This window comes from Bactrocera oleae, chromosome 6 (assembly GCF_042242935.1).
Source record: "Bactrocera oleae isolate idBacOlea1 chromosome 6, idBacOlea1, whole genome shotgun sequence".
Lineage (NCBI taxonomy): Eukaryota > Metazoa > Arthropoda > Insecta > Diptera > Tephritidae > Bactrocera > Bactrocera oleae.
Window position 1 is genome coordinate 15,403,778 of NC_091540.1, and position 14,567 is coordinate 15,418,344.

The 14,567-nt window shown below is 37.0% G+C and overlaps 2 protein-coding genes across 13 annotated transcripts in view; both read right to left on the reverse strand.

The window, feature by feature from the left end:
* Window positions 1-238: 238 nt before the first annotated feature.
* Window positions 239-4,454, reverse strand: LOC138857912 (uncharacterized). Its single transcript, XM_070111993.1, has one exon. It carries the CDS (start codon window positions 4,452-4,454, stop codon window positions 3,819-3,821), a length of 636 nt encoding a protein of 211 aa, XP_069968094.1. The 3' UTR covers window positions 239-3,818.
* A 195-nt stretch (window positions 4,455-4,649) lies between these two features.
* The window catches only part of LOC106621805 (leucine-rich repeat neuronal protein 2), a 164,672-nt gene continuing 154,754 nt past the window's right edge, over window positions 4,650-14,567 (reverse strand). For all 12 annotated transcript variants that reach the window (XM_036360582.2, XM_036360578.2, XM_036360581.2 and 9 more), the window contains one exon: window positions 4,650-6,554. In XM_036360582.2, the coding sequence (XP_036216475.1) occupies window positions 4,650-6,353 (1,704 nt within the window). In that variant the 5' untranslated portion in view covers window positions 6,354-6,554. The remainder of the gene's footprint in view (window positions 6,555-14,567) is intronic.

The following is a 14,567-nucleotide window of genomic DNA, read 5'->3' on the forward strand; positions in this document are numbered from 1 at the left end:
AAATGAGGTAAGGTGTCAAATGAATTCGTTTTGAAAAAAAGTTCATATTAAATTTGTTGCTTTTAAGTTTTAAGTTTTTTTTCTAGTGTTGAGGTTATGTTCTCAATAAGTGGGGAAATGTTTAAAACAAAGCAAAAAAAAAAGTTAAACTATTAGCAAACAAATCAATTAGTAACTTAACTTACCATTTTGAAAACGCAAACCAAAATCAAACGACAAATATAATAACTACCACAAATTCTATTTGTTCTTGTAATAAGTATATGTGTTTGTGTGTTTTATTTCCGAGTAAAAGTTGCAATAAATACATACAGCATACTATCAATTGGCGAAAACCATAATTAGGATTAAGTAAAATACTAAATTAAAAAAATGCTATAACAAAAAAAAACATACAAAATTTATAATTTTATAAATTTAAAAATTTTTTGTGTTCGCATATTTATCGTGTTGACTGTAGACACTAAGGTCTAAGCTGCTGCCAAAAATAATTTAAATCGAAATGCTTTTAAGTCGTTTTCGTTAAGTTTTGTTGTGTTAGACAATATCATTGAGAAGTGTACAATATAATACAGTTGCATATTTGCTTATTAAGTTTTGTAATTAATTGTTAATGTAAAGTGCTTTTGTTTACATACATTTTTCTCTCTTGTCTTAGTTTATTTTGTATAATATTTCGTACAATTATTGCTTGTTTTTGAATATTTGCAAATATGTGTGTGCAATATCAATGTTTGCTAGCTGCGGAAACTTCTTTTTTTATTGAATTTAATTAATTTTTTAATTTTTTTTTTATTTTATGTTTTACTGTTGATATTTTACATTTTAAGTTTGTTTTTTAAATAATTATCATTTTATTTAATATATGATTGCTTTCAATAATTTTTTATAGTACTCTCAATATAATTTGATTTTTTGTATATTTTTAAATTTATATGTACATATATATGTATGTATGTATAATTATCAATATTCATATGTGTAATTAATTTTTTTTATATTTACAAATAATTAATTTTAAACTTAATATTTAGATCACTGAAAATCAATTGTCGCATTTCAAACATTTTTCTGTCTTTTTTGCACGCGCAAACAAATAAACATGTGTGTGTATGTGTTTATGCACAAATTATATAATTTACGCTACATTTGCGCGCAATAAATGAGTAATATTTTATTTATTTCAAAGTTTTTATAATTTTTTATTATTTTTAATTACTTTATCGGCTCCTACCTTAGCTTAGTAGCATATAATGCGTTAATTATTTTTTTATGGCAATTAATTTTATTGTATGCAATATTTTTACCATTTTCATATTTTTTTTCAATTTCATCAATTTCTTTTTTAATATTGTACACACACACTACCATATTTGTATGCATGTGTTTGGTGTTTGTGCTGTTCAATTAACCGCTTTGACTAACATTATAATTATATTTATTTACAAATGAAAACCAATTAAATTATAATTATTTAGTACAAGTTGCACGAAAAAAAATTTACAATTTATATATGCTAAATAGTTATATTACAAGAAAATGCTTTTGCCTGAATACACGTATTTTTCCGAGTGTGCAAGTAAATTTACAGCGCTAACATACGAAACTGCACATATATATATATATATATATATATAAATATATGTAATATAGTATGTGTTATGTATGCATAAATATAGATAAGAGTCTCTGTTGGAGACGCATTGCCTTGCCAACCATTGCGTTAACTAATTATGTTGTTATGTGATAAGTCGCTTTAATTGTGCTTTAAAGCTATTTTACATATACATATAAATATCCGATAAATATACAATTAAATAGAGAATAGTTAACAAACTAAAGCTGCTTTTGGAAAAAACTACAAGTTAACGGGTTTTTAATACGAAAACCAATCACGAAAATTGCTGCCTACTGTGTTTGGTGCAAAAAAACACCAGTGAATACGATAATGCGATATCGATGAGGGTGATGATAACGATATTGCGCTGTGAACAACGTCTGTGGTTCTTTGTGTACAGTTTGGATTTGTGCAGACATTAGAGAGCTCATGGAAAGACTAAATACAGTGCCTCGCGATATATAGAAATTATTATTATCTAAAAGTATATAAATATATATACACAAATATATCGATACATGCCAAAGCCAGCACTGATCAGTCCCTTATTAGTTAGCGTATTTAGTGTCTGGTTCTAATCTGTAATAAGCAAGAAATTTGATGTTGCTCCTCGATAACTTGTTATTTGCCCTTCTCAATTTAAGTAGTCAATATTAATTCACGAAATAGTCCCTAGCAAGTTTGAAATGCAAAACAAAAATTATGCTCGAACAATAAGAAATAGATTTGTGTTATTTTATGAGCCCCGGCTTGACAAAAAAAATCGCTTGGCTTTAGATAATCAGCACCCGATAGAACCATAATTTGCTACGTAGTGACTTTCCTATCTTTAAAAGTCATGCACAGAGGCACTATGCTGCTAAGAGAACGCGCTATTTCAATGCGAACGGGATTCAGAAGACTATTTGCAGTGTTTTACAGTGTTGTATTGAAATATATATACGTTTGTAAATCTTCATTTTATATGTAGTTTATTCTATTGTTCTTAACAAGTCAACTTTAGAGTCCTTTCTTTTACAACCTTTCATTAATCTAGATGGACTCTTCGTTCAATATAAAATTCCTAATGTTCAATGTAATCAGCGAAAACTGAGTCTCGTATTAAAATTTTCAAATGAAAGTTGAAAAAATGGAGGAATTTGAATACCGTTCCCACTACAGCCGGTTCTAGGTAACCGGTTTGTAAACTGGCCAAGCAGTGTCAGCTCAGCAGTATTTCACAAAACAACAAGAAATTGTATGACAAATATATAACAGTTTTGTTGAGTATACTAGTCGAGCTGATATACCGACCGAGATTACTTGAGCGCTAAGCCTATAAGTCGTCTTAATCCAGTAGCTATTCGAAATGGTTTTGAAAATAGTATGATTTGTTGGTTAACGACAAAACTTTATAATGCTCGGTTAAAAATCTAGTGTATAAGTGCAATATATAATATAATATAAGTGCAGGATTTCAGGCTCAGCTTTCATTCAATAAACTGTCCGTGTTTCTATTAGTGGAACGAAAAGTATGATCGGTTCTTGAGAACTGCGCTTGCCGTTAAAAATTCTACATTAGAAAGTTGTTTTTAGAAATTTTTCATTAGTTTAGAAAATTGGCTTGATCTTAACGGAGAAGTGATTGATAAAAAAATGAAGATATAATGGAGCATTGTTGCTCACGTGGGACTTTCAATGAGTCAAGTTCTCGCAGTTGTTTTACAACTTTTTAGAAATTATCTCAAGCTCTGCATTGTTTCTAAGATTTTATTTTTGAAGTGCCTCATTAAACATTTATGGATGAAATAATGTATCAAATCTACTCTAACTCTATTGTAATTTCAATATAAATTTGGATTTTGCAATTTATTTGTTAGATGGCAGTGTTTGTTCCTCCAGAACTGTTTTACACAATGTATCTCAAAAAGGTTGTCGACAGTTTCCTTAAAATTTATGCTCGTGTTTATTTTTCCAGCTCCAGACCTCACCCAACCATTTTTTCAATGTAGGCCATGTAGTAGCTATAAAATTCCCTTCAGACTACCTTTCCTTCATGTTCCTAACGCTAATCTAACTGCCCTCATCTCTCTTATGGTCTCACAAACGTACACATCTCGAAGCTGTTCCGATTTGCCACCACCGGATGTTCATAGGCGCATTCGTATTTCTCATAGTAGGCGCTGCGGCTTGTGCCGCACCAACCGCCCTTAAGCGTATATCAGTGGTAACGTCTTAAACTACCATTATTGTTGTTGCCACCGACACCAATGGCTACGCCACCGCCAAAATGATTGCCGCCACCGCCTATCGTTGCATAACCATTACTACAATTGTTGTTATTGTAAGCGGGCATACGCTGCACGCCTGTGTTGTTGCTGCTAAGCGGCATTAGCTGCCCATTGCGCACGGGCAACGCTGGAGGCGGTGGCGTCGGTGTAGGTGTAACGGCACTCAATGCATGATCCAAGGGCAGCGAGTAATGCGAATTGTTGTGTATGTAATTACACTCACTCTCACGCGGTGAGCGCTCGCCACTCAACGTGTTAGCGTGTTTGTTGCTACCAATGCTGCCGTAGGGGCCGTGATTGTGATTGAAATGGTCTTGCGTGAGGCGTAAGTAACGATCGGCTGTGGTCGTGCGTTGTCCGTTTTGATTGGTAAGATGCTGGCTGTAGGGTGGCTCGTGGGAGAGCGAACTTTCAGCGCGTTCGTGAGACTTCGGCTCACGACGTGCGCTGCCGAAGCGTGGCAACGAAGACAGTGCATGTGCATGTGGCGGTGGTGGCGGCGGTTTACCGTTGGGGATTTTATTAACGGTATTGCTGTTGCTGGTTGTGTTGTTGTTCGTCATCATGTGTATCTGGCTGAGTTGTACGAAAGGCGACTGCAATTCGGCGGGCAGTGTGCCATTAGCATGTACACCATTCGGTACTTGCAATTGTTGTAGGGTGTTTGTGGCAGTCGTTGTTGTTGTTGTTGCATTATTGGCATTCACCGTCGCCGTCGAGGTACCCCAACCTCGATGTGGAGGTGGGGGTGGTGCTTCTAGCTATAGTTCGGTGACTGGTATGGGCCGGGAGCCCATATACGGTTGCGTCTGTTGCATATTGTAACCGACACTGTTGGTGAATTGCATTGTTGGTTGTATGCTGAGGCTGCAAGGGTGTTGCTGCCGCGTCATGTACTCTTCGTCCGAGCAAGTCTTCTGGTACTCGCGCTCTTTGCGACCCAACGCTGAATTGCCCCAACCGCCTTTGAGCGTCTCCCGTATGCGTCGGCGACAGCCATAAATCAGCAACAACAAGCCGGTTATGGTAGCTGTTGTAACAACAACAACCACTATGATCATCGCCTGTTGTTTTGTGTCACTATGCGAGCAGCCGAGCATAGCTGGGGAAAGCTGCGCCAGTGGCTCTTTACGCATAGGCTCGGGATAAACGCACATCACGTCGATGAGCTTGTCAGTGGTGGAGTTCTTAGAGACAAGCAAATTTCGCAGCCACAACACTTGACAATCGCAAACTATCGGATTGTCAGAGAGATCGAGTGTTTGTAGATCGGTCCATGGTACGAGTCCCTCGGCAAGCGTATGCAGATCATTTTCTTTAAGTATGACATGATGCAGGTGTGGCAGTCCTCCCAGAGCGTTCTCCTGCACTTCCTGCAACATTTTGTTGGATGAAAGATTCAAATGTTCCAGATTGGTGTTGGCGCTAAAAGCGCCATTTTGCACACTACGCAAGCGCTGTGCGCCTGTAATTTCCAGCTTTCGTAACTGCGTTAGTCCACCAAAAGCGCCATTGCCAATCACCTCGAAATCATTCTGCCCCAACAGTAGTTCCTCTAGTCTTTCCAAGTGACTTAGCGCAGTTGTCGGTACCACCGGTAACCGGTTATCGGCTAGATCTAAGTACCGCAATCCTTCTAAGCCCTTCAATGCTTCGGCGGAGATATTGTGTAAGCCAGCTCCGCGTAAATCCAAGCGTGTCAATCCTTTGAGATCAATAAAAGCTTGCGCTTGTATGGACGTAAATGAGTTAGTGCCCAAATAAAGCTCAGCTAAATTGGGCATGGCTTGGAATATGCTAGGCGCCGGCACTGTAGTCAATGTATTGTCATCCAGATAGAGTGTACGTAGATTCACCAAACCATCAAATGCATGCGGATCAATGCGATTGATACGATTTTGGCCCAAATTCAATTCCGCCAGTTTTGACATTTTCGCAAAGGTGCCTTGTTCGAGCTCGGCCAGCAGATTGCCACGCAAATTGAGCACCGTCAATGCGGCCAAGCCCACAAAGGTCATATTACTAATTTGGCCGATTTTATTATGATTCAAATGCAGCTCTTGCAGCTTGCGTTGGAACTGAAATGTACGCATCGGCAGTGTGACCAAGTCATTGTAGGAGAGGTCCAGGAACAAAAGCTCCGCATAAAATTGCAGCGATGAGTCGATGGTCTTGATGTTATTAGTTTGTATGACCAAGCGCTGTATGAAAGGATTCAGTGTGATGGGCAGCACATCTAGCGTGCCTTCGCCGCACTTCACCACCAAAGTGTCATCGTCGCACTGACAACTGCTTGGGCAATTCGCCAATGCATTCGTCGACGCCACTAGTAGCGTGAGCACGCAGAGACAGCTCAGAAGTGTGCAGTGTGTTGTGTGCGCAAGAGATCTACTTTTCATGTACACTCGCTGTTGGTAAGGAGCTGTTACGGTACTTCGCCGGTTTTGTGAATGCGTCGTTGCCATTTTCGAATTTGTTCTTTTAGCTTTATATAGTTTGTTACCGTTATTAGTTAGTTGACCTCGTGGTTATGTTTTTATAGCGAGAATTCTGTTGTTTTGAACATACGTTCTGTTGTTGTGCGTTGTTTCTGGGCTATGTCAAGTGCTTCGACATGTATTTTGTTTATTTTGAAACTTCATTCGAAGAGTAAGCCTTGTTTACAACTGCAATGAGAAGACGAAGAGAAGACGGTTAGTGGTATACCTTTTTAGTCATCTTTAATACACAATTTTTTGTTGTCTACGGTTTTTAAGACTAATTTTGAGAATATTTTATTTATAAATGTAGAGAAGCTTTTTGGTATATAGTAAAATTTTCGGTAAACAATACTTTAGTACAAATTAAATGTTTGGAAATAGCAAATTCACCAACTATGAAACTATGTTAGTCATATTCGAATTTTTTTTTAACTAAATGCCTTGCAAACAGGTTTCGGAATACATATGTATAAACGTAGGGCTTTGAAGACTTTCGTATGGATATTATTCTATAATTTTACAAATCAGTTGGCAATGATGATTTCAATAATACCTTTTTTAGAAAGTTTTAATTTTATATCGGTATTATATTTTGCAGATTTCTAATTGTATCTCGCGTTGTATAAGTCCGTTGGGGTTCGGCTGCATGGCATTAGAAAGATAACATTTTGTACTAAAAAAGCTTTTATAATGGTTTTGTGATTGGTTTATTCAGTTTTGTTTAAGCGCGCGTCAAAGATGGACACTAACAAAGAGAAAATAGCTATATTTTAAAGTTTTTCTTCGATAAGAGCGAAAACGCAAGCCGGTTTATGGTCCTGATACTGTAACAGCCAATCATATGCAATTTTGGTTTCGTCGATTTCGTTCCGGTAATTTTGATGTCAAAGATGCACCACGCTCTGGAAGACCAATTATCGAAAAAATCATTCAAATAATGGAAATCGCCGAGTTCAAACATCGATTACGATTGTCCAGGACCTAAACATTGCACAAAAAGCCGTTTGCAATCATTTGAGTAAGGCCGGATACGAAGAATAATAATTAAAGCATGTATAGCTGTCTTCGATTCGAGAGTAACAAATCGAACAAGCTATATACCAGATGCTCAAATAAACGGGCAGCACTTGTGGTGCACTCCTGAGCCAACATGTCTTCTAACGCATGCGCATTGCGCAATAGTGTTATGCTTTTTTCTTAGTGCTAAAATTCTTTTTTTTCGCTTTAAAAAATGATGCTGTAATCCTTTGCTGATTTAAGTCATAAGTTTTATAAATGCAAGAAAAAAATTAATTTTTATTTTCATTTGTCATTTGAACCATTTACAATAGTAAAACTGAACTAAAATAAGCAAAGCAAAACTTTGTAGCTTTGTAGGTAACGGCAATACCACTTTAAAGAGGTATCCGCTTACTCGTTTGCACGAATTCAACTCAATAACTGTGTTATTGCTTATATATGTAATTTCTCCTCCTTTTGACTTTTTTAACAATATTGTTACATATTGTAATTAAGCACAGCTGCTAACTCTTTTATATGAACTTATATTTAAAGCTTTGACTTCGTCATAAACTTTGTATAAGTCACACTATAATGATTAATGAAAAATTAAAGCATTTGTTATCTAAAAATATTCTCTTGTAAGAACATACCAGCTCGTTGCAATATCCGGCCACAAACGAGGGAGAAATGAACTTACAAAACGACGTCGGCGTATTTTTAATTGAAGTTTGTTGCACTTTCTTTTGTTTTCCTTTCGTTTAGCCCACACGCTTGTTGTTCGTGCTTCACATCAGACTATTGCTTAAAGAAAGATCTAAAGAGATCCAAAAAAGGTCAAAGGTCATGCTAAAATTGTACAACAGTGCCACGCTCTTCCGGTCGGTCGCTGAGGCCTTTAGTGACAACCAAGCAAGCGACCCTTAAGCGCTGTGCAAATATTAATCTTTTATGCGTAAGTATGTGCGTAAATGGATATTTTAAACTGATGGCATCCTTCCGCACTTGGCTTGCGTGTGGCAGCCTACGCTTCGCCTTAAACCATTTCGGTGCTACCTAGCGCACATATGCGTCGATAGTAAGTTTTCTGAAAGGTCGTTGTAGTTACTGTGTATGCAGCTGCCATGTAATGCTCTCCCAGCTCAATCATTTTTGCATGCCTTTATGCGAATATCTTTTAACTTTTCTTTTTATTATGTAAATACGAGAGAAACACCCAGGAGCGTTGTTTGCCTGCATAATGGAGCGATATGCAAAAAAGGACCGAGAGAGTTTTCTTAACAAAAGAAACATTTTTTCTCCAGTCATGTGTGTGTGTTTGCGACCATGCCCTGCGGCCTAACCGCAAAAAATAAAACCGTCATTATCATACTTTTGCCATAACCAACTTGTTGGACGTGCATACATCGAGCATTTGGCAGCCATTTGTAGGTTAAAATTTTGCCGCATAAAAAGTTGTGTAAAGGATACGTACACAAACACACACACGCACATAAATATATTTATGTAAAACGTGTGAGACATGCCCATCATGTAAATTTATGGGACCGTTTACCGGAAGGAAGAAATTTTCCTCATATCAGTTTACATTTTAAAATGACGGCGACCTTACCTCCTCTATTTCTCACAGCCAACCCACCGCTTTTCCTGTTGGTTTTCTTTCGACATGCCAAGCAGTCAGTCAACTGCCTATCTGCTCAGCGCTTACTGCTGAAATTCTTCTTGGCAGCTCGCTGCTTTCGTGCATTCGTTCATGCGTTCAATTCCATTGTCTGCTCTGCTTTACTCGCTCTCCACTCCTTCCCTCTGAGCCAATTGCCGTGATAGCAGCAAACTGTTTTTATGGCACACCATAACCAACAAGTCGAATGATGTGTGGCTTTTTACTGCGGCATTTTGTGACGCCTATTAAAGGGTGTGCTAAAGGCAGTCTAACGGCGCATATATACATACAAGTATGTATGTATGTGTGTATGCGCAGGTATGAGCGATTGCGGCGTTTTGCTTGAAAATTACTTGGCAAAATAATACCATTTTTATCACCACTTTTACCACTTTCACTCATACTCATACCCGTGTAGGCATCTCGGATGGGCGTCTGTCACAACAAGTGAACGATAAAATAAGGGCGCAGCATATTAAAAAAGGAAACAAATAATGACAGACACACCGCCAATAGATAACAGAGCAAATTTGCATGTTAGGAAGTGGGAAATATAATTTTACTCGGCCCCAAGACCTTAATGAGTTCATATGAGTGCTGGCTTATATATGCATATGTATGTGTGATATAATATGATTTATTCATCAAAATGGGATAGACAGTGACTGGAAACTTGGAGAAGAACGAAAATGCGTTACTCTTTCTCAAAATTGAGAATGCAGTAAACTGACGGTAGAGTTGTCAATTGATTGATAAATATATGGTAGATATGAATTTTCCATACAATTCCACCGTGGTCCAAATATTTTTCAAAAAAAATTTTAACAATCTTAAGCGAATTTCGATAGAAAATGTAAAAAAACAAAAAAACTCATGCAACTGAGAATATTTTTATATATCACTTAATTGATAAGCTATGTATAATCCAAATATTACCACTATAGCGCAAAAATTTTACTTTTGAAATAGTGCTTAAACCTATGAAATCATCATTAGTGATGAACTTTTGAATTATTATAAGGTGGACTACATCACATGTTCAAAAAGAGAGCGGTTAATATTCAAGAAGAAATTCATTTAAAACATCTACATACATAAAAATACATCCAATTAGAATGTCTCAAATATTCTTAATTTAATATCAAATACTGTACTAAACATTTGTTTTAACACTTTTTTTAAATTTTGTTTTTCAAAAACGTGGCAACTCTTCTGAAAAATAAATCCAACTAAGAAATTTATTAAACCTGCCAAGTTTGATTTCATTATTATTTTTTAATTAAAAATTTAACAAGTAAGGAAGGGCTAAGTTCGGATGTAACCGAACATTTTATACTCTCGCAAAGTCAAATGGTATACTCGTTTGAGATTTATTTGTGGATTGACTGATATTTTCGGTAGAAGGTCAACTATAGGCAATGGGGTCCATATATTTAGTACTTAGGGGTTTGAACAGTTTTGGTTCGATTTAGACAATTTTTGGCCGCAAGGTGGCATACTTCAATTGCATTATTCACGCAAAGTTTTACCCCGATATAATTATTGTTACCTGATTTGCATAGTGGAAAGTGAAAGAATCAGATGGAATTGAAAATGGTGTTACATGGGAAGTAAGCGTGGTTGTAGTCCGATTTCGCCCATTTTCGCACTATGACATAGAAACATGAAAAGAACGTTATGCACCGAATTTGGTTGAAATCGGTTGAGCAGATCTCAAGATATGGGTATTCACCTAAAAGTGGGCTGTGCCACGCCCACTGACTAATTTTGAACGCGGTTCCTATAAAGCTAATTTATACCATTAAGAGATAAAATTTAATGTCTCTAGCGTGTTTAGTGCTTGATTTATCGCGCTTTTAGTAGTTTTTAACAGTACCGTTATATGGGGAGTGGGCGGAGTTGCCACCCGATTTCAACTATTTTCACACCGTCAATAGAAGTGCTAAAAATATTTGCTTCCAGTGAATTTTGTTATTATAGCATTAGCGGTTTAGGAGATATGCCCATTAAACCTATTAGAGGCGGGACCACGCCCACTTTAAAAAAAAAGTTTTAACTGCAGATGCCCCTTCCTAATGTGATGCTGTGTACCAAATAACAGTCTTGTATCTTATTGCGGAGCTTAGTTATGGCAAGTTATTTGTTTTTGATTAATGGCGTTTTGTGGGCGTGGCAGTGGTCCGATTACGCCCATCTGCAATACCAACCGTCTCACGGTACCAAGAAACATGTCTACCAAGTTTCATAAAGATATCTCAATTTTTACTCAAGTTAGAGCTTGCACGGACGGACGGACGGACAGACAGTCACCCGGATTTCAACTCGTCTCTTCATCCTGATCATTTATATATATATAACCCTATATCTAACTCGATTAGTTTTAGGTGATACAAACAACCGTTAGGTGAACAAAACTATTATACTCTGTAGCAACAGGTTGCTTCGCCTACGACCGCCCCCCGCCGAGCGCAAGCTAGCTCGCTCTTATGTTAGTTGATTCTCGACAGCAGCAGAAAACTTTTATATATAATTGAGAGATGTACATTTATCTGAACATGCGCATTTGAATGTACGCATTCAGAAATTCAAATCATAATATTATCACTTATCAATACACTATATACAGAGAATGTTAATAAATATATAACAAGTAAGGAAGGGCTAAGTTCGGATGTAACCGAACATTTTATACTCTCGCAAGGTCAAATGGTATACTCGTTTGAGATTTCTTTGTGGATTGACTGATATTTTCGGTAGAAGGTCAACTATAGGCACTGGGGTCCACATATTTAGTACTTAGGGGTTTGAACAGTTTTGGTTCGATTTAGACAATTTTTGGCCGCAAGGTGGCATACTTCAATTGCATTATTCACGCAAAGTTTTACCCCGATATAATTATTGTTACCTGATTTGCATAGTGGAAAGTGAAAGAATCAGATGGAATTGAAAATGGTGTTACATGGGAAGTAAGCGTGGTTGTAGTCCGATTTCGCCCATTTTCGCACTATGACATAGAAACATGAAAAGAACGTTATGCATCGAATTTGGTTGAAATCGGTTGAGCAGATCTCAAGATATGGGTTTTCACCTAAAAGTGAGCTGTGCCACGCCCACTGTCTAATTTTGAACGCGGTTCCTATAAAGTCATCTTATACCATCTCAGAGATAAAATTTAATGTCTCTGGCGTGTTTAGTGCTTGATTTATCGCGCTTTTAGTAGTTTTTAACAGTACCGTTATATGGGGAGTGGGCGGAGTTGCCACCCGATTTCAACTATTTTCACACCGTCAATAGAAGTGCTAAAAACATTTGCTTCCAGTGAATTTTGTTATTATAGCATTAGCGGTTTAGGAGATATGCACATTAAACCTATTAGAGGCGGGACCACGCCCACTTTTTAAAAAAAAATTTTAACTGCAGATGCCCCTCCCTAATGTGATCCTGTGTACCAAATAACAGTCTTGTATCTTATTGCGGAGCTTAGTTATGGCAAGTTATTTGTTTTTGATTAATGGCGTTTTGTGGGCGTGGCAGTGGTCCGATTACGCCCATCTGCAATACCAACCGTCTCACGGTACCATGAAACATGTCTACCAAGTTTCATAAAGATATCTCAATTTTTACTCAAGTTAGAGCTTGCACGGACGGACGGACGGACAGACGGACGGACGGACAGACGGACGGACGGACAGACGGACGGACGGACAGACGGACGGACGGACAGACGGACGGACGGACAGACGGACGGACGGACAGACGGACGGACGGACAGACAGTCACCCGGATTTCCACTCGTCTCTTCATCCTGATCATTTATATATATATAACCCTATATCTAACTCGATTAATTTTAGGTGATACAAACAACCGTTAGGTGAACAAAACTATTATACTCTGTAGCAACAGGTTGCGAGAGTATAAAAAGAAGACGGCAACCCTACCGAAAAATTTCTTCTACCAAGCTATTTTAAGCTACTGCACTTTTATATCTGTACCTCTCGTAATTTCTTATCCTACGAATGTTCTGACTTAAAACTTTCTTTTCGCTTGCTTTTCTGTACAAAAACATCTTCGACAGACTGGCAGCTCTCATTAAAAAATATATTCAAACATCTTACGTTTTACACATTTATTGAAGCATTTCCCTATTTAATAAATATGCTGACATAAAAATTTCCAGCATTTGATTTTTCTTTCGAAAATATATTTGATAGAGTTGCAAACCCACTGAAAAAATAATTTCAACTGTAATCTTTGAAGAATTACTCCAGTTTGGTGTCGTTGTTGTAGTATTCCATATTTGTATGAATCTTTTAACTTGAACACTTCCATATTTACTAAAAATCGTTTAACCGACTGTATAGTTTCTTCAAAAAACAATTTTTATTCAGCTGTATTTTAAACCTCTTCAGTCGTATGATTAAATGCTGCATTTCTTTAACTTATGCACCTCTGAAATAAAATTTTCAACATGTGGCGGCCATACTGTTGAACCTTGGGCAGAAATATTTACTAAATGTATGTACTGTATACATATGTACATATATGTTTAGTTTAAAGCTTTTATTGCAATATTTCATCTTTTTGTCAATTTTATTGAAATTTTTAATATGTGGCAACTCCAACCAGAATTTTTTTGTCCATAATCTTTCTCAAATCGTCTCTCTCTACTATTTTTCAATTTTTGTAATTTTATAAACTTCAAATAGGTGGCAACCTTCCAATAGTTTTTTAAAAAATTTATTATAAATTTTATTTTTAAACTGATTTTTAAATGATCACCGTTAAAGGCTGAGTTTAGCCAACTCCGTCTGTATATACCCGAACTTGTCCCCCAGTTTTTGAGATATCTGCCTGAAATTTTGCACACGTAATTTTTGCAACAAAAAGCTGCTCATTTTTTGGAACTGCCGATATCGAAATACTATAGCATATGCCTGCCATACAAACTGACCCATCCATCTCAAGTTCTTGTATAGAAAACTTTTATTATTTGACAAGCTAACTTCACGAAATTTGGCATGGATTATTATCTAAAGCAACGCTACAATCTCCGCAATATATAGCTGCTGTTTCAACTGAGCGATCAAAATCAAGATGCCACTGTGAAATTTATTATAGCTTCGGTGGTGCCGAACGTTTTTTTTCAGAATTTTTCCTGGCATTACCATTTTTGGCAAATATGCGAATTAGTCGAAAAAAATTTTCAAACTGATTTCGTTGAACTCAAAGTTTTAAAAATTCCATTTCACTTTCGGCATTTCCCCGCACAACCAACCGACGCTTTGTGTTAATATTCAAGCAACCGCCCACTTGCTGTGCATACAGAACCTTGCATTGTTGCTGTTGGTGGTGCTGTGACAACACTTTGCTCGGCTTGGCCTGTCTACGGCTGTTTGTTTGCACTTTTTGCCTCCTCAGCAAGCAACATTTTATTTGCAGGCGCTTTACAAGCATGAATTGTTGTTGCGCACGCTTGCTTGTCAAGTGTGTATGGCTGTGTGTGGAGGAAGCGTGTAAAAAAGAAATAGCTGTAA

Excerpts from the sequence above, each read along its gene's own strand:
- LOC138857912 (XM_070111993.1), bottom strand. The coding sequence starts at position 4,454 with ATGATGACGAACAACAACACAACCAGCAACAGCAATACCGTTAATAAA.